We start from the raw sequence: 23,127 nt of genomic DNA on the forward strand, positions 1-23,127 counted from the left end.
ATCAGACAGGGGGATGTGAGCCTTTCAAAACTCAAATGGAGAGGGAACTCTCTGAGCTGCAATTTATTTGCAAAGTTGACTCCATTAACCATGGATTAAACAGAGCCTGGGAGTGCCTGGCAGCTTATAAAGGCAGCTGCTCTGCCCTGGGGGTTAAGATCTCCCCATTAGACTCTGACAAAGGCTCACATCCCCCTGTCTGATCTGACTTGTTTTTTTCCTCTTTTGATAAGTACTGTTGATACTGGGCCATTTCCACCTTGCTGAATGACAACGAGGACATGACATTGTGTCTGGTTTTAACAACACAAAATATCGACCATGAGCGTCAGATGCAGGTGGCACGCCTGAGACTTGTTTGCGGGACACCAGTGTTACGCTGAACCTAGCCTAAGAAGCACAACTTTACAGGGCCTTTCAGGTTATGCCCCTGCAAAGCTCTCAGGCTACAGGCCAAGAGAGGGAGCAGTGCCCCCAAGGGGCTTGCGGTAGCATTACACCACCAGCCAGAGCCGCTCGTTTCTCCCCCAAATGACTCCAAGGCGGCCCTGGGTTCAGATGCCAGAATAGCCTTTGCATCGCCGCCTCCCAAGGCCGTAGAGTTCAGGGCAGCAGAGAAAGTCCTGCACCAGTGTAGTGAGCAGCTGCCCTGGGACCAGAACCAGGCTCCAAACACCGGGGCTTGGGAAGGGGAGGGACTGTTTGAACCCCAGCTCTGGCTTTGCTGCTTGAACCTGTCTTGCATCCGGCTCCTCTCCCCGAGCACAGGCTCTGTTCCCCATTTAGCACTGGCTCCAGCAAGGGCTGCACAGCGAGAACTCGAAGCCCCAGGGCCAGGGGCTCCCTACGAACAGTCCTCTGGCCAGCAGAGGGGCACGTCTCAACCCGCCTCAGCCTGGCGCGGCCGGGCTCTCTACCCACGAGAGGCTCCCAAGGGACAAACCAATTCCTCTCGCTGGCCCAGCACTGGGGCTGCCCTTCCCTAGTGCGCACCACACCTACCTCCCCGGATGGCTTGGGGGGAGCCCCTTTGATTTGGGCTGCTGCCCTGTGCAGGCCGGGCCACATGCCTGGGCTCTGCCCCACTCACCGAGCGCCCGGTAACTTGGACACCTGCGGCACAGCGACATTGAAACAACCCCGCCGGTGCCTGAGCTGTGAGCACCCTTCCACCAGCCCTCCCCTGCCCTGGCATCACCCCCAGCCCACGTGCCACTGAGCTGAGGCCCTGACACCGGACCCAGGCCCTGCCCTAGGCAGGCAGAGTGCACAGGAGTGCGAGGGACGGCCCTGATCTGCGTTCACCCTCCTCCTGGCCCGTCCTGGGCTCCCCCGCAGGCTCGCGCTGACTGCTGGGCAGTTGCTGCTCCTCGCAGATCAGAGCGCTGCTCTCCACCCCTCCTGGCCAGGGCTAGCTCTCTGCAGGTTCCCCTCCCGGTTCCAAGGACCCCTCCATGGGGCAGCCCTGAGCAGGGCTGGGGCTCAGTCCTCCAAGGGGGATTCCAGGGGCCAGCTCAGCCCTAATGTAACTGGACGAGCCCAGCTCCCAGGAGCATTTCACCCCCGCTTGCTCTAGGGGCAAACGGGGGCACATGGAGGGGAGTACAGCACAGGTCTGGGCTGGATTTGGCCAGTGACATCCAGGCTGGGCACAGGTCTCAGACACTGGTGGAACTGGCCCTGCTCCTCTACCTGGAAGGGGACCAGCACAGACCCTGGCCCCTACCCCGCCTGGGCCTCAGCCCTTCCTTTCCAGCCTGGCCTCTGAATTCCTCTGACCCAGTGGCCCAGCAGCACCACACAACAGGCACCAGGCCCGGAGTTTAATTCTGCTCTGAACTGATCGGGACGCGCGCCCCTGCCTGCCCCAGTCTCCACTCCCACACGAGCTGTGGGGAGTCGCCGTGCATGCAGCAGGCAGCGGCTGCCCTCTTCCCGCTGTGGCGGTGGGCGATGGAGGGGAGGCACGTTTTACTCACAGTTCTGCTGCTGGCACCGCCCCGGGCCTGTTGGCAGGCGTGGGTCTGGGGTCACCCAGAGCAATGTTCGATCCCAAACGTTGAACCATAAATAACTGCTGCAGAACAGCCCCCGCCCCTCGGCCAAGTAGGGCACAATCCCCTCCACCCCCCGGCCAGGTCCCCTCCCGCCACGCAGGGGGGGTCCGGCCCAAGCTGCTCAAGGTGGCGGCAAGGCCCAGGGTGAAAGTAGCTTTAAGCGCCTTTTAGATACTGCATCCTGGAACCCTCAGCCAGCTCATGCCAGAGCCGCCGCGCCCCAGTGGCTTTCTCCCTGGGAGCTGCTGGAGCGTGTGAAGCTGAGGCCCAGTGAGGATCCCCACTGCCATCTCCCCCAGCCAGCTGGGCAGGCAGCGTCCAAGACCACAGAGGAGCGGGAAGGGTTCAGTGCCAGTTGGCCAGCAGCTCACAAAGCGGGGAGCGAAGACCCTCTGCGCTCAGCCAAGCCGTTTCCAGCTCCCAAGGACTCGCCTGGCCACACCGAGCATCCTTTGGGGCAGGGGGCGGACGTCCCTCACAGGTAGTTGTCCTCCTCCTCCTCATCCCCCTCCGCCTCCTCCTCCTCGCGAGCCAGGGCCTCGATGTCGTGGGTGATGTCGGTGATCCTGCGGGTGAAGGACTCCGACTCGGAGCGGAGCGACCAGCTGTCGTAACTGCGCACGGCGGAGGCGGAGGTGTTGCTCATGCTGCGCTTTATCCGTCCAAAGCTGTCGGTCAGGATCCCCCCTTCCCGGATGCCGATGCTCTCCAGGAAGCTTTCGAAGTAGCCGATGTCCTGGTCCGGGATGAAGGGCCGCATGCCTGACGGGACACGAGCGCTCATGAGGTGCTGCGGCTGGCAGGGGGTCATGCTCCTGGGGGGCCGGAGAAGTAGGAGCAGCCCACAGGCCAGCCCCTGGGGCTGTATGGTTAAAGGCAGCTCCGTGCCGACAGGCGGACTTGGGGGGGGCCTCTGCCTGCCTGGGCCTGCAGCACTCCCTGACCCATACTGGCAGGACCCTCCGTAACACAGCACCAGGAACCTCGACAGATTTAGCCTTGCACCCCAGTTGGGAGGGCTGTCACCTCCATTGTACAGAGGGGGAAGGGAGGCCCAGGGATCTCACCAGCCAGCTGTGGGAAGCTGTTATGACTGCGCTCTGCAGGGCACCAGACCACATCGCTGCTTTCAGGGTCCTGACAGCACCTTCCACACACTAGGACCATTCCACACCATAAGGTCTAACAAAGGTGCCCCTGCCCTTATGGGCAGTGCTCCACGCCTCCACCTTCTCTTAGTAGTGCTACTTCACACCACCGCCCGCCCTTACAATCGCCACTCCAGTGTTCTCTCCAATTTTTGCCATGCATGCGTGGAATACATTTTACATGCACCAGGCATGTGCAGATGTGCACCACCAATAGAAACACAGGCTGCCAGCTGTCGGTGCTCTGCTAATCAGCTGTGCAGCACCTAAATATCTCCTGGGGGGGGCCCACCCAAGTGCTGCGCTTACAGGAAACACCAGTAGTGTCCACAGAGCAGGTCTGCGGAGGCTGAACCCAGCACAGTGGAGTGCTTGGATCAGGGTGTTCAAAATCTGGAGCTGGACTTCTTTGCTTTGTGCTCCATCTCTAATCGGACAGTGACGGTCTGCCAAATGCAAACCTCAGCTCCCTGAAAAGATACAGGTTGAACCTCTCTAATATGGCACCCATGGGCCCTGACAGGTGCCGGACAGGAGAATTTGCTGGACTGTGGGAGGTCAGTATTGTCTAGCACGTTACCAACACTTCCACTGCTTACTGGGCTCTTAGGAGACATTTAGGGGTAAATTCCAGCTACAGAACAGCCCAGAACACAGAGAGCCAGGACTGGTGGCTGGAAACAAACTTTCTGGGACCACGGGAAACTTAGCCGCACCCACAATAAGCGGTCGTCCAGCTAACTGAAATCATGCTGGATTGCGGATGGTGCTGGACCAGAGTGTGTCGGATTAGAGATGTTCAACCTGTACTGTCTTTGGGCATCCTGGGAAGGTCATATTAACTCCCTGGGGCACCACCTGGTCTCATGCTCCACTAGCCAACTGTGCCAGAGTGGGGAGAGCATTCAGTAATAAGCCCTTTACCCAGAAGGAGAAACTTCCTCTTGTCCCCATAGAGATGCAGGAGATCCGAGCAGTATTCCTGGACGGACCTTCCCATCCGGTACTCCCTGAGCAGCAACGCAAACTGCTGAATCTCCTGGGGGGACAGCTTGTTCCTCAGCTGCGGAGCAGAGCGAGAGAGTGAGGTTTCAGATGGTGGCAGATATCTACCTCTGCTGTCCTGCCCAGCCCAGCCCCAGGCTCCCACGGGTCCCTGGCAGCAACAGAGCAGGACTCGGGGTTAGAGGCCAGGGAAAGCAAGCATCCCTCATTGAGGCAGTAGTGTGATGGAGTGGGGGGTGCATGTGTGAGACTCAGGCTGGATGTGTGAGAGACAAGCAGAGCAGCTCTTAGCGGTTAAGGATGACCCTGGGGCTATAACCTGGGCTGGCAGGTAACACCTTTGCCCTAAACAAAGAGGAGGGAGGAGCCGAGCTGGGTTTGATTTTGGGGGCGGCAGTTAGAAGCTGGAGGGGAGAGGGAGCTGGAAGGCAGTCAGCCTGGCGAGGGGGGGAAGCTACACCCCAGAGGGGCACCCCTCGGGCTGCTCTCCCCAGGACGGGTTGAAATGACTGTCTCTGACTGCTGCACTGACTCTTCTGTAAAAAACTGGGCCTCTGTCGCCTAATAAACTTCCTGTTCTACCTGCTGAGTGAGAGTCACTCTGCCTGCGGATGGGGTGCAGTGCATGGGGACCCCGGAACCCCATCACACTCCAGTTTAATAGGGTTCCAGGATCCCTATGCACTGCACCCCGTCCGCAGGCAGAAGTGACTTTCACTCAGCAGGTAGAACAGGAAGTTTATTAGGTGACAGAGGCCCAGTTTTCTTACAGAAGAGTCAGTGCAGCAGTCAGAGACAGTCATTCCAACCTGTCCTGGGGAGAGCAGCCCGAGGGGTGCCTCTCTGGGGTGTAGCTTCCCCCCCTCGCCAGGCTGGCTGCCTTCCAGCTCCCTCTCCCCCTAGCCTCTAACTGCCACCCCCGATTTAAAACCGGCTCGGCTCCATCCTCATCTTTGTGCAGGGCAGAGGTGTTACCTGCCAGCCTAGGCTATAGCCCCAGGGTCATCCTTAGCCGCTGGGAGCTGCTGTGCTTGTCTCACACACATCCAGCCTGAGTCTCACACATACACTCCCCCCACTCCATCACAAGTAGCAAGGAGAGTACTGTGATCATATAGTCCTGCAGCTGCTCCAGTCCCACGCTGCTCTGGTCACTCCCACTGCAGGCGGTTGCCAGGCTGTGATGCGACTCCCGAAAGGAGGGGGAAGAGGTTCCACTGTAATACGCCTCAAAGGTCTCATGAGAGCCATTGCTGCAGGCAGAAGGGGAGAAAATCAGCCAGGCCCTCCAGACACCCTCATTCAGGTCACTGAGCCCTGTGCATCCCATACCCATCACCCCATTTGCCAGCCAGTGGTGGGATTGCTTCTGGTGTCAAGGCTTATCCTTGAGGGCTTCCTCTAAAGGAGACAGGACAGGCAGCTGGCACCTTTTACACCTGAGAAGGGGCTGTGACCTCTGACCTCATGCTCAGCATTCTGGGAAATGTAGTTCAGTAGCTTGGTGGCCCTTTTGCACAGACTTGTTTGCAAATGAGTAAAATAAAGGACCGCGGCTTTTTTAAGCACAATATTTGGACAATAAAAAGTGCTGAGCTGCCTGGTTACTTATTTGCTAAATGAAATGGAAGGTTTTTAACTTGCTGAATTATGAATAATTCTTCCCCCATACAGGGAGCTGAGCTGAATATGTAGCGACCCTCTTCGTAACCAGTCATCAGGGAGAGAACCCTGGGACCACCAGGACTGCAACAGCCATTGGAATTCAAAGGGCAGCTTCAGGAGCTGGCAGCTGCAGTAGGCTGTTATCTTCAGTGGGCTCAGCCATTAGAAGGGGACGTAATTCTAGCTGCACTACTATCAGCCACGTGGGATATGTATTCTAGGTGGTATTCGGTCCCTGCTGGCTGCAGCACACCCTCTGGGAGCAAGGATGACTCCTGTGTCCAGGCTGAGCTTGCACCCGGTTCTTTTCTGGACATTCCCACTTTCTCTTTGGAACAAAGAGATTTTATTTCATGCACCCGGTGCTGGCCCTTGGCTGGCAGCTCCCAGCCCCTTGCACAGAAGCCGGCACTTTAAAGGCAGATAAATGCATCCTCCTCTTTCCACTCCATCTGCTCTGAGCCCCCTCCCTGGGCCTGGATCCCCCCCAAAAGGGGCACACAGGCTGTGTAGGGCTCCATGGAGCAGACACACAACTAGGGCCAGAGAGGGGGCGTCATTCAGCTCTGTGGGGAGCAGGACATACAAAGAACTGCAGCAGCTGAAATCGGCATCATATGCATACGTCCCATCAGTGTGGCAGCTCTCACCTGAGAAAAGGAAGCCCCAGGGTCAGGATCAGGGAAGGGGCTGGCCGATGTCAGACAGCCGCTGCCACGAGAGCCACAGGGGGGTCCTGGGACACCAGCTCCCCTCCCATCCATAGGGCAACCATATCTCCCTGTCCCAAACATGGCACAAGCAGAGATGGGGCGAGGGGCGGCTCCTCTTGGCTCCACCAAGCCTGGGGGACATGGGAAGCAGGAGGCGGCTGCTGGCCCTGGGAGCCCCAGGGAAGTGTCAGCCACACCCTGCCCAGCCTCAGGGAAGCTGCAGCTGCTGACACTCCCCGAGCCCCAGGGGAGGGGTAGGGACGCGGCAGCCGCCCAGGCGCCCTCGCTCACCGAGCCTCGGAGAACTCCCGCCAGCAGCTGGTGGAAAAGCTCAGCAGGGGAGGGCCCAAATATGGGACAATTCGCCACTTTTAAAAACTAAGTCGGGACACCTTTTTGGTGTCCCAAATACTAGACCGTCCTGCCCAGTACAGGACGGATGGTCACCCTGCCCATCCACTCCACATGGCCTGGCAGTGACTGCCCCGGCACCACCCCAGAACTCATGGCATCGTCGGCGAGCTCCCAGTAGCAGCACTATGACGTGTCCTGCGAGCTCAGGGCACTCTGTCTGAGGCAGGGGGCAATCTTGCCTCAGGCCTTTGCCAGCCCAAATTTTGCCCCCCCCGGCAGCCCTCCCCATTGCCAGACCTCCCCACCTGGACACCGTGCCTGGGCCTGCCCCTCTCAGAGTGCTACCAGAAATGCCCTGCGGCAGGAGGGACCCATGTCCTGCACCCCCCACGCCCAGGCCTGGCACTCACTCCTGCTGGAGAGCCAGGGGCGCTGGGGCATGGCAGTGTAGTGGAAGCCAGCCCGGTCCACGCACTCGATACTGTGGTCCCCGTAGATGATCTGGAAGACCTGGCAGATGAGAGCACAGGACTCCTCAGCTGCATCCTGCGCCCGGGAGAGAAAACAGCTGTCGTGGTGATCAGCAGCGGGGCAAACGCCGGGCGGCTCAGCGCCGGGGCGGCAGCCTGGGTGACTCACCCTGTTGGCCACAGCCAGGATGATGAGGTTGCAATAGGCCTCTGGGCTGGGCTCCTTGGAATCCAAGGGGTTATTCCCAGGGTGCCGCCTCTCCCAGCTGCCAAAGGTCTTGCCCCTTTCCCAGCTGCCGCTGTAGGCTTGCCTCCGCTCCCAGCTGCCCCCAGCCTTGCTCAGCTGCCTCCGCTCCCAGCTGCCGCTGTAGGTCTGCCTCCGCTCCCAGCTCCCCCCGGCCTTGCTCAGCTGCCTCCGCTCCCAGCTGCCACTGGCCTGCTTCCTCTCCAGGCTCCCTCCGCCGCCCTGCCGGCCCTCCTGCCCGCTCCGGGCCACCCTCCAGTCCAGGCTGCAGATGGTGTGCCGGCGCTCCATGGTGCCCCCCCGGTGCCTGGGCTCCAGGCAGGCCCCCGCCTGCCTCTTCTCAGCAGCCCCTCCAGGGAACTTTTTCTCCAGGCTTCCCCCTGGGCACGCATCCAGGTTGGCCCCCGCGGGAACAGGGTCCACTCCCAGGCCTGGAATAGAAGAGAGACAAGACCCGGGCTCAGCAAGCTCCAGCCCCAGGCGGCAGGAGGGGATGGGTATCACCCTGGCGCTGTTCCCTACCCGTCCCCCGGCTGCCCTGGGATTTACCGAGTGAGGCTGCCAGCCAGCTCACCCCAGGCAGAGGGCCGCCAAGGAATGTGAAAGCCAGGACATCATGCAGACGCCAGACGGCGCCAGGAGGCACACGCCTTCCTTAGCTGGTAACTGCTGGCGCCAACCCAGCAGCGCCCTAGAGTATCCGGGCGAGCCCGCTCTTTTCTTGTGGGTTCCCAGGATGGCAGCTCCGTAGCCAGGCCAGACCCGGGACAGGCACATGGCCAGCTAGCAGCAGCCCTGCCACTGACGGGGGACAAGGAATACGCGACACCCCCTTGGCAAAACAGCACAGCTGGGGGAAGGGAGAGGGGTGGGGTCCCTGGGTACAGCCTGCTGCCAGAGTTGCCCTGCCCCTGGGAGCCCCGCTGCAGTTGCTGGCTCAGGCTGAGGAATGTTCTCAGTGTTCAGAGCTGTATCCTTAGGCTGGTCCTGGCGCTGGGCAGGGCTGTGAGCTGAATGAACTCAGCCCCTTGTGGCAAAGTGAGAACTGTGCGGATTTTATCCCCCTGGTTATGTGGAAGGTGTTTCCCACTGTCCTGCTGTAACACCAGGTGGGTGCCTCAGTTTCCCTAGGCACAGCATCAGTGCAAAGTGGCGAAGGGGGGTTTGGGTGTGATGACGTGTCAGTGGCCCTCCATGGCCTATGGAACCTAGGCAGCCAGGTGACACCTTTCTCTCCAGGAGACAGGGCACTGGCTGGAGGAAGGGCCTGGCTGGTTCAGTCTGTTCTACGCTGTGTCCCTGTTGCCTAATAACCTTCTGTTCTCCCTGCCAAATGACAGTCACATCTGCCTGCAGATGGGAGTGCAGGGACTGGTGCCCCCACACTCCATGACCCTCACCCCACAGCAGCCTGAAATGCCCCGTGGGAAGATGGCAAGGCTGTGAGCATGGCGTCTTGCTCCCCCCCCCCGGCTTCTCTCCACCTTGGCCCTGAGGACATGGCGTGAGCAGAGCAGGATCTGGAGTGGGCTTCCCAGACAAGCAGGGCCCTGCTGGCCTGCTCTTTCACAACCGAGCGAGCCTGAACTCTGGTCCCACTCGTGAGGCAGGAGAGCTCTCTGAGGCCACGGCTGGGCCTGGGAGCCTGCACGTCCTGAACCCAAGCAGTCCGGCCCCGTGTCTCTCCAGGGATGTAACCACAGGCCTCACCCCTTCATCACAAGCACCCAGCAGCCTTCCCAGCAGCAGCGATGCCAGTGACGATGTGCAGTCCAACACAGCAGGGACTGGCTAGTAGATCCTCGTCTGCACAGCACGGCAGGCAGGCAGGTTTGCAGGGAAAAGCCCACCCGGCCCTGGGGCCCGGGGAGACGCCGCACCTGTTTTCAGCACCAGGAGGTGCAGGGCGTCGTCCCGCAGGTAGGAGGCTGCGGCAATCTCGTGCGTGGGGATTCTCAGGATGAGCTCCTCGTTGTCTCGCCAGGTGAGGAGGAGGCAGCGGGCCGACAGGCTCAGGATGCTGTCCTGTTCCGGGGTGGTCTGCAGGGGCAGCTCCTTCAGCTGCTGCAGAGGGGCAAAGGAGGGCTGTCCCAAGCAGGATGGAGGCGGCCCGGGAGGGCCGCGCTGGGCTCAGTTCTGCGGGAGCCCAGAGTTCAGCTCTTCTCACCTGGGCAGGGCTGAGGCTCAGCACGTAGTTTCTGAGTCGGGCCAGGCATTGCCAGGGCACGGCTGTGAGGAAGCTCACTCTGCCCCCCCGCCTGCTCTCTCCTGCCCCCCTTAGCCAGCCCTATCCAAAACAAAGCAGCCTGAGCCAGCACCCCATCTGCCCCCTCTGCATCAGCACGGCGCACATAGTCCCTTCTAGCCCTGGGGGCTGAGTGGAGACAGCTCCCTCCCCAGGCTGGGGACACCGTCTTACCCGGGCCGTGTCCAGCAGCTGCAGCAGCTCGTCCCGGCTGGAGGGGTTCAAGGAGGACGTCACCCAGGTCAGGTGGCCTAAGAACTAAAGAGAGAAAAGCCTGCGGGTGACTGGGGTGAGTATTACAGGTGGGGGAGATTCCTGTGGCCTGGGGGACTTGGGATCTCTCTTCCCAGGGATGTGCCTCGAGCGTGGCAGGATGGCCTAGTGGCGAGGGTGCTAGCCAGCGAGGGGTTTAGCTCCCACTCTGGACAGCCTACGCAAGTTCCAGGGCCTGGCTGTTGACCCCACTGGCTTTCCCTTGCAGCACAGGGGCGTCGGGAAGTGCTCAGCCTCTGGGGTGACAGGCTGGACAGCAGAAGCTGTAAACTCAGCACCTGGGACAAGGCTGGGGCTGCTCCCCGCTTGGAACACAGCCCGTAGCCGAGCAGCTGGCCCAATTCGCCCCACGGGCTGGCTTCTGCCAGAGTCCCCCTCCTGTGCTGTGCCACGTCCAGCTCCGCAGTCAGCCCTCCCAAGAGCCCTTTGCCAAAAGACCTTCTGGAGCAGTACGAAAACGAAACCGCCAGCCTCTGGGGGGCCACTGCCGTTCGGAGCCGAGCCCACCCAGCAGCTGGGGCAGCCCATCCGCTTCCTCTTCTCCCTCCTTTGGGGCTTGTTTCCTTGAGCCTCCTGGGCTCTCTGCTGCCTCTGCCCAGTGTGTGACAGCAGAGCTCTCCCTAGCTGAGCGCCCACACACACCACCCGGCTGCTTCCCCAGCTGGGACCCTGCCTAGCTCGCCTCGCAGGTGCAGCCAGAGAGCGTACGTGTGGGGTACACACCCCAGCATGGGCCATAACCCTGCAGGCCGCAGGGGCAGTGGTCTCCTCGCTGTGTCCTGCCCTGGCTGAGGGGGATTCCCTCACACCTTGGTGTACCTGGCAGGTGTATTACCCTGAAAATGCCCCCCCCCACAGCTGGAGGGCAGCCATGGGTAACCCTCACAGGCCTGTGAGCTCCATCCCTGCCAGTGCCCAAAGGATCTGTGCTCCTGGGATGGCACCTGGCCAACCCCTGCACCAGCCCCCTTACCTTCACTTCCTTCTCCTGGTAGTTGTGCAGGATGGGAGTCTATGAGGTAATGGGGGGGAGCAGAGAGGGACCAAATGCAGAGGCTGCTGGTAGCTGCTGCTCCTGGGCACCTGCCTGTAAGTTGCCTTGGGGAAAACCAGCCAGGACTCTGGGCCACCAGCTGGTCTCTGCCATGCTGCTGCCCTGGGGCTTTTGCCTGTACCGGGCCACGTGCAGGGTGAAGGGGAATCAGGCTGTGTGGAACCTGCATCAGCAATGCTGGAGCAGAAGCCGTTTGCTTCACCCTCACAGAAACATGAAGGGTGGGTGCTGAGCCAGGCCAAGGGAAGGGAGTCTGGGGGTCCCTGCCAACGCCCAGCTGTGTGGGCTGGGCCAAAGGGGAGCACCCCACAAACGGTAGATCAGAGGCTGTGCCCAGCAAAGACCCTCGATTTAAACCCTGTGTGTGGGGAACTCGAGAGCAGGGGCCAGCCTCCGGGTACAGGGTTCCCAGGGCCTTGGGGCCTGTCCTGCAGGTGCTGCCCTGCACAGAGCTCTGAAGCTGAAGCCCCTGGGCACTTTCCAGTTTGAAGAGCTCCCCTCAGCCCCTCCTTCCCTGGGGTATTTGCAGGCCCAGCTACCGACAGGACGGGAGCTGGGCCGCTCGCTGCAGTTAGAGGCCAGTGACCGATGGAGCGGCTGGGGACCAGCTCTGCTCCTGGGCAGACACACAGCTCAGCCAGTCAACCCTGTTTCCCGGGGAGAGCTCCCCACACATCGCTGGGGGTGTTCCTCGATGTGCCTGGCAGGTGTATTACCCTGAAAATGCCCCCTGGCTGGAGGGCAGCAATGGGCAACCCTCCCGGGCGTGTGAGCTCCAGCGCCCAAGAGATCTGTGCTCCTGGGATGGGGCCTGGGTGACCCACCCCCCGCCAGCCCTCTTACCTTCACCTCCTTCTCCAGGTAGTCGTGGAGCAGCATCTGGGGGTCTATGAGGTAATCAGGGGGGTAGAGCGGGACCGAGTGCAGAGGCCGTCGGTAGACGCTGCTCCTGGGCGCCTGCCTGCGAGCCGCCTTGGGGAAAACCAGCCGCTTGATGGGAGACACGAACCCCTGGGAACAGACGGGAGGGCTGGGAGGCCGCCATCGCCTGTCTCTGCCTGCTGGGAGGGCAGCAGGAGCTGTGCGTGACAGACCCCGGCATGCTGGGGTCCAGAGCAGAGCTGCTCTGAGAGGAAGCCGGCAACCTCCCGGCTGCGAGCCCGTGGGCAGCGGAGGGGGGGTGTTAGACACGCTGAGAGAGCGGGAGACAGCAGTGGCGCCCGCTCTCAGGGACAGCCTGCAGCCTCTCGAGCCGCTCCAACGGTGCCGGGTAGGAAAGCCGAAGGACACGGGCCCTGGGCCTGAGGCATCTGCCCTGCCCAGAAGAAGACAGGCCGAGGGAACAGGCTGAGCAGCCGAGCTGACGTTCCGGGGGCAGAACGGAGGGACACCGCCTGCTGCCTCCCAGCAAACCCAGCCAGGACTCTGGCCACCGGTTGGTCTCTGCCATGCCGCTGCCCTGGGGCCTTTGACGGTACTGGGGCAGGTGCAGGGCGAAGGGGAATCAGGCTGCGTGCTCCCGTCTGCACAGAGGCCCTGAGAGGAAAGCTCTTTGCTGGCCTCTGAGAGCCACATTCGCCCCATCTTGTCTCATGGGCCCCACAGCGCTGGACAGAGAGCCCGTACGAGGCAGCCCAGCCCCCACAGACCTGGCATCAGCCCCCTGCATCTCAGCAGCACAAGAGCAGCTGGGCAGCTCGGGGGCTCCCCGTGCCCCAGTGGCAGCAGCCGGGCAGCTCAGGGGTTCCCTGTACCCCAGCAGCAGCAGCTGGGCAGCTCGGGGGCTCCCCTTCTCCAGCGGCAGCAGCTGGGCCTGCTCAGGGGCTATTGATTCCCCACACTCTAGGGGTCCCCTGGCACCGAGAGCAGCCCCAGGCCTCAGTGCACTTTTTGCTGCTCTGGGAGGGACACTGGCTGTTTGGTGCCTCTGCCCTGGGCAGTGACACTGCTGGGCCCTGTCACCCAGAAAGCCAGATTACAAGACAGGCCGGCTGAGCGGGTACCTACCTTCTTTCCCTTCTTGGCCTCATACTCCATGTCCCGTCCCTGTGCCGCTCCTGTCCCCCCGAGGGCCGTGCTTCCCGCTACATGCTAGTCCTTTGTGTTTTTTCCTGTGTCGGAAACTCCACCAGCTCAGGCTCCGCTGTGAACTCGCTGAGTTCCTGCCCCTCCAGGGCGGGAGCAGTGCGCGGCATTGTGCTGGGGCTGCTGGGCTCTGCCCTGCCAGAGCCGCTCACGCCCCGCCAGAGCCGCTCACGCCCCAAAGGGAAACACTGGGTCCCCAGGTGCAGGCGCCCACCCCCTCTGCCCAGCACCTTGCATGCGTTGGCTCTGGGCACCACTGCCAGCTGTCTGCCCCCCCACACATCAGGCCTGGCACGGATGGAGGTTCAGCTGGGTGCACATGTGGGCACTGCAATGCAGTTATAGGGCTAGGTGGGAACCAGCGCTGACCCCAGGCTGTGACCAGAGCGGGGGAGCTGAGAAGCTGGCCATGTTCAGGGGCTGACAGCCCCAAAGTCTCCCAGGCCCTGGGATGCAAAAACTATTAGCAGGGACCCAAATCACGAGCCCCCAGGGACCAGCTCTCGAGAAGGGAACATGGCACGTGAAGCCGAGGCCCCAGGGCTGACGGGGCCTCAACTGAGGTGGGGGTTTGGCCCTCCTAGAGTGGGGAAGAGCCAGCAGGAGAGAAATTCCAGGCATCTCCTCCTGCGTGCTGCATCCTGCCCCAGCAGCCGCAGTGACTTCCTCTTCCTGAGCAGCCCTGCCCTCTCCCACCTCGCCTCACAGCCAGGGTGGGCAGGAAGGGGACCGACGCTCAGGGACTGACGCCTGCAGGAGCTTGTACATCTCCAGCATCCAGAGTCTCCTGGGCCCTGCTGAGCGCAGTTATTTCTCCTGCACGAGCCCCTTAGGCCCAGGGGGAAGGTCCCTCAGTGCTGTGCCAGGGGCTTGCTCCTAAGGGGCATCACTCCTCCCCCCAGCACCAATCTTTGCCCTGGGGCGGGCCCTCTGGCTGACCCTGGCCAGCTCCTTGCCTGGGGGCAGAGTAGGGTTCCAGGGTGCATTCAGGCAGGGGCTGCTCACCCTCCAGCGATGCTCCGCCAGAGCTGCTGTTTCCTGCAGTGATCCAAGTGGGTGCTGTCCAGGGCAGCCCAGCGATACCAAGCAGCCAGCCACAGAGCAGGCGGCAGCAGCAGAAGGGAGCCGGCACCATGCCGGGGGCGGATCAGCCTCTGCTGGGAGGATTGTGACCACCACTCCAATGGGGTCCTGCCTCCCAGATTCCCAGCTATGGGGGATGGGGTGACTGCCCCCAGCTGCCCTCTCCCATCCAGTCATGCTGAATCACACACAGCTCTTAAACAGCTCCCGCCCCAGTGGTCTCAAAGTGCATCACCCACCACCCCTGGGGGGGGACAGCAAAGGCATTATCTCCATTTTACAGCAGGGGAAACTGAGGCAACTTCCTCGAGTTAGGGGAGGAGCTGGAAACAGAACCTGGGAGTCCTGGCTTCCTGTCTGCCCACTCCAGCCACAGACAACCCCAACTCAGCCACAAACAAGTGATGCAAATTCACAGCTCTGGCTGCTGCCAGCCCCGGCTTCCCTGCCCTGCAGAAGACCTGCTCCCAGCTGGGGTGTGCAGTAGCCTGGCCTCTGCTCTGCTGCAGGGCAGCTGTGGTGCATTGCAAAAAGGTTCCCGGGGGGGGGAGGCGGCACATCTGGTTCTCCCCACCCAGCGTGGGCCCGGCCGAGTGGGGAAGGAGGCAGAGCAGTGAGCGGCCCACAAGCCAGGTGTATTGAAAGGAATTTAATATCTCCTGTTGCAGCAAAATTAAAAATATACAAAAAGTTTGTGGTATACAAAAAAGTCTTAGTACAGAACCTCGGTCTCCCCTCCCCCACCCCCATGCCCCAGGCCCAGCCTGCCGCCCGAGGGCAGTAAAACGAAGACGGCGGCACATGGAGTATTTACAGTACACGATGGAAGTGCTTCCGGCGCTGGCCAAAAGGGCGATGGGAGAACCCAAGAGCTTGGTGAGTGCTGTGTTGGGCAGCCAGCAAACGCCCCAGCCACACGGCTACTGCTCCCACGTCCGTCACCAGAGCGGGCGCTTTGTTCTCACTGTTCCAAACCAGAGCTGGGCCCAGGGACCCCTGCTCCAGCTCCCTGAATTGCAGGGGGTGAGGGGTCAGTACCACCCCCAGCCTTCTGCGCCCCCACCTGCCTGTCTTTTAGTGGGGAAAACCCAGTGTCCCTCAGCCTGTGCAGCAAGGGCAGAATCTAACCTCACCCTGGACCAAAATCTTGTCTCTGGATATTTGCGCAGGGGGGAAGATCAAAATCTCCCTCTGGCTCCAGATTTCAAGCTGGTTCCCAGCTTTCCCCTCCTGGAAGGGCCTGTTCCAGGGGTTGCCGGGGCTGGGGGGCACAGGGCAGGGCGCAGGCCTGGCTGGCACTGGTGTGTGCACAGACCCAAGCGACGGGAAACATGTTTCAGCCCTATGGAGAGTGTGGTGATAGCCGGAACGGTGCGGGGAAAGGGCTTGTTTCTGGGCGGCAGGGTGGGGACCGGACGGCCAACGCTCCCGGGTGTGCGCCAGGGAACGATAGGGAATTCCTGTTTGGAGCCCTGCCTTCCAGCCAGCGCAGACGGGCCACGCTTCCTTTCCCACCCCTGCCTGCACGTGGCCTGGGATGAGCAGCTAGAGAGGCAGCCGGGCAGGGCGCTGCATTGGAAGGATCTTGCTGGATGTCCCCAGCTGCAGAGCCCTTCTCCCTGGCCCAGCAACGATTCCCACGCCGACCGCCCCCCGCCCCACTCTCACACCGCCCTGGTGGGAGGCGTAATTGCAGACTTAGGCAGTGAACCCCCAGCCCAGCGCAGGCAGAGGGGGAGGGTGCCAGGGTTAGAGTGCATAGAAAACTGGCCCTTTGAGCTTGCTCTGAGCAAGTTCCTCCCGAGGTTTGAGAGCCCATGAACTGATGCACAGCACCTGCCCTTCCCTGCCAACCCTCCCTGCTGGGCTCCCAGCCCCCCACCTCAAGGTCACTGCTGAGCCGCATTCCGCTTCCCACCCAGCCCTGCACCTGAGCCAGCAGCCGTCCTCATATGCCTATCCTTGCCCCTCACAGCTCTGGGGGAGGAGGTGCCAATTTGACGGCCCCGCCCACACACCTGGCGGGGTTCTAGCCAGGCTGTAGCAAGCTGCGGCCACCTGGGCCAATACCTTTCTACCCACTGGCTGGGCCACCCCCCTCACAGGGGAGTTTGGCTGCTCCATTGCCAGTCACTGCAGTAGGAGCCCAGAAACCCCCAGGTGCCCTGGCTTCCTTGAGGTGCATCAGACACCTGCCCCAGGCCCTGGACTGGAAAACAGGCTGGAGAGCAGCTCCCGCCATGCCCACGGACACAGGAACACACAGCAAAGCCCAGGAAACCCTCCCTCACACACACACTCACCCCAGTGCCACCGTGGACGCAGCCGGTCGCACTTTAGCTGAGCCACACGTACCACACAAACGCCCAGCAGGGCACCTGCCCCCGCTGCTTCGCACAGGGCTCTCCGGCCCTCCCCAGGCCAGACCCTAAAAGGCATTTGACGGGGTCCCAGGAAATGGGTGACGACCTGCGGAGGCAGCAGCATTAATGCTGCCGGTGGGGTGGTGGTAAGTGTCTGACCTAGAGGACAGCGGCCAAGGCTCCAGTTCCATTAGCCCGAGAAGCAAAGTGTGGACAAACCGCTAGGGAATATCCCCCGGCGTCCCTGGGCGCCACTAAGGAGCCACAGGCCAAGGCCTGTCCTCACTAACAGCACTGGATGGCAGCCAAAGCTGCAGTGAACCAGGCCCCTGGAGGCCTCGGTAGCCTAAGGGGTGTACACAATTCTCCTCCCCTGGCCACGAAGCCCAGCCCAACGGCGTGGGCGCAGGAGAAGGCCTCTTCCCCCTGCTCCAGTGCCATGCTGCAGCGGGGGTGAGGGGCTATCCCTGCCGCATGGGCTGTAGCAGCAATGGGATCACAGAGCCTCCTGCCGACCCCAGCCCTCCCTCAGTGCCGCTGGCACGCGCCAAGGGGAGCAGCGCCAGGAGGACGTGCCACTGAGGTCTGTAGCAGCTGCCAGCTGGGCGCTGGTGACCTTTAAGGGGTTGGCTATGTGCTGTATGGGCGCCACCCTCTGCCCAGGCTCCAACTCCAATGTACCCAAGTTCTCCTTTTGTCCACACACACTTGGGTCCACAAACCCTCAGGACCTAGGTCCCAGCCCCCAGCAGGCCCCAAGTGGTGAGACTTGAGGACTGACTTACGAGGTTGGCCAACGAACCGTCCTTCCCACTGGAGGCCTCACGACATGAGCACGACCCTCCCTAATGAGCTCCAAGGCCATTTCCTCCAGCGGATGAGGCAGGAACAGGGCACCCACAGCTCTCCAGCTCATCTCGGCCTCGACGCTAGCACCAAATTCAATCCCAAACCGCAGGGACAGCGGGGCCAGGGTTTGTACTCAGCTACCGAAAGGTGGCCCAGTATGAGGCATTACCTCGCCCATCTTCTCTCTCCCAGCGTCATTCATAGGGCCAAAATACTGACAGACTGTGGATGGGGGAACTCAGAACATCCACCCGCTCTCACTTCACCTGCACCTTTCTTCTGAGCGGCTCCAGCCCCTTATAAACACTGAGCTCACCACCCCCATTGACAGTCTGGGAACCTACAGCTCCGTGTGCAGCCAGGGAAAGATTAAGCAAGCTTGCCAGGGTCAGGCAGTCACTCGGAAGCAGAGCCATGCCCAGAAGCCCGATCTCGTCCCTGCACGTTCCATAGTCTCACCGCAGGCCAGTGCTCCATCTTCATGTCTCCCTCTGACTAGCCCACACGGACCAGCTCTCCTGATTTCTGACCCAGGAACAGCTCTCTGCGGCAAAGAGCCCTTGAGAGCCAGAAACCCAAACCTGACCCCCCCCGGCCGAAGTCACAGCCCCGACCCTCTGCCCGAGGCCAGCAGGTGAATGTTGTGTGTGGACGGGGCTGGAATTCCTCCCAGCACTGGGGGTTTCAACGCAACGAGTAAAGCAAAACAGCTTCTCTGCCCTTGTGCTAGCTGGCGACATGCTCCAGGCCTACAGGCATGTAAGTGTGGACTCCAGGCGTCAGCTGGAACCGGGCCCGCATAGGAACGTGAACAGCAAGGACTCCTGAGGCTGCCGTTCAGTCCGGAAAGGTATAAAAGCGTCCCAGCCCCAACACTGGCCCAGTCCTCCGGATGGCAGAGCATCCAATGCCCCAGGCACGGTGTCAGCATCAGCTCGCTGCACAGACCCACCCAGCCAGCGGGGCGGCCCCCAGCACACTAGGCTGACCTGCAGAGCGAAGCAAGCACCGGCAGGCTGGGCCCTACGCCAGGCGGCTGCCAGCCATGCCAAACAACGCCGGTGATAGCTAAAGGGCCCTTTGTCAACAGGGAGGTTCCAAAGCAGTGCCCAGATTCAGCCAGGCGAAGGTCCGGGGCCGGCCATGGCGAGCTCTTTGGCTGCCTCTGTGCCCTCGCTGTCTGCCCAGCTCCGTTCCCTCCGTGCGGAACAGCCCCAGCGCCAAGGAGCTGATGCAGACAGTGGCTCGCAGGCTGTGTGGAGGCACACGTCGCCAGCTGTGCCCGTTTCTCTCACCAGGTGCTGGTGAGTCGGGCTCTTTCGGGATCTGCCCCCCGCTGCAATCTGCTCATTGTGCCGCACGCCTCGCCCGGTGCTGGGGGCAATCGGCCGTGGAGGAGGTGAACAGTTGCTACTCGTACTCACCCAGCACGTTACCAGACAGTGCTTGGTGCTATGGCACAGGGGGTGGCTCACTTGGTGCAGAGTGATGCAGCACTGGGGCAGGCTGTGGGGGAGGGGCAGCATGCAGTGTAACAGCACTGGGGCAGGCTGTGGGGGAGGGGCAGCACGCAGTGTAGTGGCACTGAGGCAGGCTGTGCAGGAGGGGGCAGGATGCAGTGTAGCGGCACTGGGGCAGGCTGTGCAGGAGGGGGAAGGATGCAGTGTAGCGGCACTGGGGCAGGCTTTAGAGGGAGGGGCAGCATGCAGTGTAGCGGCACTGGGGCAGGCTGTGCAGGAGGGGGCAGGATGCAGTGTAGCGGCACTGGGGCAGGCTGTGCAGGAGGGGGAAGGATGCAGTGTAGCGGCACTGGGGCAGGCTTTGGAGGGAGGGGCAGCATGCAGTGTAGCGGCACTGGGGCAGGCTTTGGAGGGAGGGGCAGCATGCAGTGTAGTGGCACTGGGCCAGGGTTTGGGGGAGGGGCAGGATGCAGTGTGGCGGCACTGGGGCAGGCTGTGGGGGAGGGGGCAGGATGCAGTGTGGCGGCACTGGGGCAGGCTGTGGGGGAGGGGGCAGGATGCAGTGTGGCGGCACTGGGGCAGGCTGTGGGGGTAGGGGGCAGCATGCAGTGTAGCGGCACTGCGTGGGCGTGGCCTTCAGAGGCTAGTTTGGCCTTGACACCGACCGTGGTCCTGAGGGACTCCCCTACCTGTGGCATTTCTCGGGATTTCTGCCGCTGCCCTGAGATCACGATCCCGGGCAGTTGTGGGACAGGGGGCCGGCGGGCGCTCTGTGCCCATTCCAGTGCAAGCCGGCTAGTCAGCATACCCAGGCGGCGGCACAGTCGGGGGGACACAGCGGGGGGGCGGGAGGGCGAGGGCACGCTGCTTGCGTGGTGCTTGCAGGCCAGTCGGGTCACAGAGCCCATGGGGGACTGTCCAAGGGGCACAGGGGGGACAGTCGGTACCTGCGGGAATGCAGCAAGGGCTGCACCATCACAGCCGGCTGCAAGCACTGGTGGAACTGGGGCCGCGCGGGCTGGATCCGGAGGCCCTGTGCAGGTCCCCCCAAGCTAACTGGTGCATCCCGGGCTGGGTGCGGGGGAAATCCCTGGCCAGAGGCTGACATCAGTGCGGGCCTGTCCCATTGAGGACCGGATAAAAACTTAGCACTGGCCTCGGCCACCGAAAACCAAAGACAGATTCTGCTCTCAGCTCTGCCGGTGCCTCCGCACGGAGCCCTCGGAGCCGCACTGGGCTCGTGTCACCCAAGAAGCAGCCACCCCCTCCCCGCCCCCCGTGACTCAGCACACGTACAGCCACGTCTCTCCCTTGCCACAGCGCTGCCACCTGCCCAGCGCCAGCTGCAGCCCTGGAAAGCAGCCCGCGTGGCTGAGGTAGATCAGTTCACAGGAAATAAAAACAACCAGCAGAAAGGGTTCTCACAAAGGAGACAGCCCAGCAGTGCCCGGGGCCAGCAGACAGCCTGGGCAGAGCCACTGCTGGGATGGGCAAGGCCCAGCCAGCGCCAGCCTCGGGCACCAAACGCCTTCTTCCCCCCACCCCGGCCTGCTGCCCCTAAGCCCCAGCCCCAGCCCCAGCCGGCCCAGCCCAGCGACTGGAGAAAAGACCTGGCGATCCCTGCCTGGGAGCAGTAACTCAGGTCTCCCCGTGCCCTGGTCGGGCACCAGTCACAGCTGCTCAGCTGAGTGAGAGGACACAGGGGAGCAGGCGGCAATGCCTCAGGACTCAGCCGGGAGAGCCCACAGCGGCAGGGACCACAGGGCTAAGTCCAAGGGTGAGGGGAGAAAGAGACAGGGAAGTGGCTGTTTCAGACCCTCCCAGAAGGTGGGAGGCTTCAGGGCGCTGCCCCCCCTTCGCCTGCCCCAGCCCATGTAGACACAGACTCAGAGAGCAGGTGGGTCTCTGGTCACAGGAGGGCAGCAGCCTGTGCACATGGGGGATGGGAGGGCTGGGGGGAGAGCGTCCCCCGAACCCTGCTGCTAGGCTTAACAAGAGGCAAGGGGTTCTGCTTGCACCCCCATTCTCCTGCCTGCTTTCTTCATGTCATGTGAGTCCTGCCCTGCCTCCATTTCACCTGCAAGGTGCCCTGGGGCCTGGCCAGACTGGGCTCCCCCCAGCTGCAGCAAGTCTGGGGGTTCAGGCCTGGGCCTGTACCAAGGCCACTATTTCTCAGGGCATTACCTTCCTTCTGGTGGCTGCAACCCCCCTTTCAAATCATGGGGATCACATCAGGGCTGGAACCAGGGGTCCCGGGGGCTGCCACACCAATGGCTTGCAGTGTCTTCCATTATACAGGGCCGAGAGATTGCTCAATGGCTCTCAGCCCCTGCCCCATTATACAATTGCTCCAGTGCCCCAGGGGCTTGTTCAAGGGGCTGTACTCTACGTGTGAGACCAAAGCCCATTTGGGATCAGCGAGGGGGCACAGCGGGGTCCTACTGCCTCCACTCCGTGGCCCTCATATCCAGCACACTCTCTCTCCTGCCACTTCTCTTTCTTAACCAGTGCACCCAGCCAGGCCAGTCGGTAAATGCGCCTAATCAGCCTTTTGCACGTGCAATGACCCACTTTGCTCACACAAGCACGGGAGTCAAGGAGAACCCGGCCACCTAACAGGTTTTCTTTGAAACCTCTCTTCTGTGCATGCCCTGGGCTCAGCCTGCCCTCTCTCACCTGTGTGCCTGCAGGTGTGCTAGAGGGAAGGTGAACCCTCCGGAGGAGAAGGGGTATCTGCACACACGTGGCTTTCTGTAGGACCTGCTCGTCGTCATGCTAAAAGACACTCCTCTCTGCCAGCTTCCCCCACCCCCAAAAATCAACACAGTTACAAGGCTGCAGGTTTTCCAAAGGTGGAAAGACACGTGCAGGAAATATCTGATGAAGCAAACGACTCCCGGCTTCTGAAGGCCGACCTGTTGCAGCCCCCTGCCGAGCCGCACCAGCGTGGCTTGAAACAGCCCCATTCAGATTGGGTACCGGGGGGCGTGTCCAGGCCGTGGACCAGACAAACAGCGGGCGCGTCCTGCTGCTGGCTTGGCCGAAGCCTTGGTTAAGCTCCCGGCATGCTGGTGCCAAAGCCCTGCCCCGTGCACCCGCCGGTTCACAAACCAAGAAAGAGCCGCCCCATGAGAGATCACAGCCCCTGGCTGGAGTGAGAGGGGCCAGGCTGGGGACGACAACGTCAGCTCCCGGCACCACACCTGCACGGCAGTGCCAGGCCTCGCAGCCCACCAGCCCCTGCACACCAGCACTTCCCCCCAGGGGCCCAGCCTTGGTGTGGCCCCTCCAGGGCCCTTGCCCTGGAGCTGGCGTGGTGCTGCTTGTGCTGGAACAAGTGTCTCATTCTCCTCCTGCTTCCCCTGTGGCGTCCAGCTCTGGCCGGCCCAGCTCCTTGGGATCCCACAGGCTCCCTCCATGGCGAGAACACCCCACCCTGGGGGTGCTGGCTTACACCTTCCTACCTCCCTTCACTCAGAGGCTCAGGTGCCTCTCCCCCCCGTGGACGGGCACAGCCCTGGCACGAGCCTCAGCAGTTGTAGGTAAATGGGAGGGGCCCACAGTGCCTCCCCTAATTCTGAGGCCTGGGCACTGCCCGAAAAGATCAGACAGGGACAGGAAAGGGCTGGGCCTGGGATCTTGCCTATTGATCACTGCCACGTTCCACCCTCCTCCAGCACCCTCAGTGTTCCCCTGTGCCTGGCAGGGGCTCCAGCAACCAGGGCCCAGCCTTTCCCCTGAGCTCCACACACCCCATGTCCCAGGCCCCCAGCGCCCAAAGCAGCAGGGGGTTTTGGTGCACTTCTGTAGGCAGGACACTCAGCCTGCCCCGATTCCTCCCCACCCTCTCCAGCCATGCTCTGTGCAACCCCTTGTGCCACAGCTGCCTGGCCCCTTTGCTGGTGGGCAGAGGCCACACCGGGGACACTTCCAGGCCTGCGGCTGGCTGGGCTCAGGGACAAGGGAGGTATTTCAGCACCAACAAAGCCTCCCTCCAGGCGGGGAGGGTGCATTCCTCTGACCCCACCTGTGGGGGTGCCAGGGCGGCAGCCTGGCTGC

The 23,127-nt window shown here is 62.1% G+C and overlaps 1 protein-coding gene across 5 annotated transcripts; it reads right to left on the reverse strand.

Annotated features, from left to right (window-relative positions):
* Window positions 1-232: 232 nt before the first annotated feature.
* On the reverse strand, window positions 233-13,376 carry CCM2L (CCM2 like scaffold protein). 5 transcript variants are annotated; one of them, XM_075011951.1, is made up of 11 exons: window positions 13,236-13,376; window positions 12,072-12,239; window positions 10,076-10,159; window positions 9,824-9,943; window positions 9,537-9,741; window positions 7,582-8,087; window positions 7,353-7,452; window positions 6,462-6,525; window positions 5,316-5,463; window positions 4,130-4,268; window positions 233-2,819 (listed from the first exon to the last, which is right to left on the reverse strand). In XM_075011951.1, the coding sequence occupies exons 1-11, from the start codon at window positions 13,263-13,265 to the stop codon at window positions 2,533-2,535; spliced, it is 1,851 nt and encodes a 616-aa protein (XP_074868052.1). In that variant the 5' UTR covers window positions 13,266-13,376; the 3' UTR covers window positions 233-2,532. The 5 variants fall into 5 exon arrangements, with proteins under 5 accessions (XP_074868052.1, XP_074868051.1, XP_074868053.1 ...); XM_075011950.1 differs by having other exon boundaries at window positions 7,353-7,488; XM_075011952.1 differs by lacking the exon at window positions 9,824-9,943 and having other exon boundaries at window positions 7,353-7,488; window positions 9,537-9,720.
* Between the last annotated feature and the right edge of the window lie 9,751 nt (window positions 13,377-23,127).

The sequence above is a fragment of the Carettochelys insculpta genome, chromosome 17 (genome assembly GCF_033958435.1).
Source record: "Carettochelys insculpta isolate YL-2023 chromosome 17, ASM3395843v1, whole genome shotgun sequence".
Lineage (NCBI taxonomy): Eukaryota > Metazoa > Chordata > Testudines > Carettochelyidae > Carettochelys > Carettochelys insculpta.

Excerpts from the sequence above, each read along its gene's own strand:
- CCM2L (XM_075011950.1), bottom strand. The coding sequence starts at position 13,265 with ATGGAGTATGAGGCCAAGAAGGGAAAGAAG. Across the intron at positions 9,742-9,823 it reads TGAGCCTCAGCCCTGCCCAG|CCCTCCTTTGCCCCTCTGCA; the intron begins GTGAGAAGAGCT and ends TGCTTGGGACAG. Across the intron at positions 8,088-9,536 it reads CCTCCTGGTGCTGAAAACAG|GCCTGGGAGTGGACCCTGTT; the intron begins GTGCGGCGTCTC and ends CTTCTATTCCAG.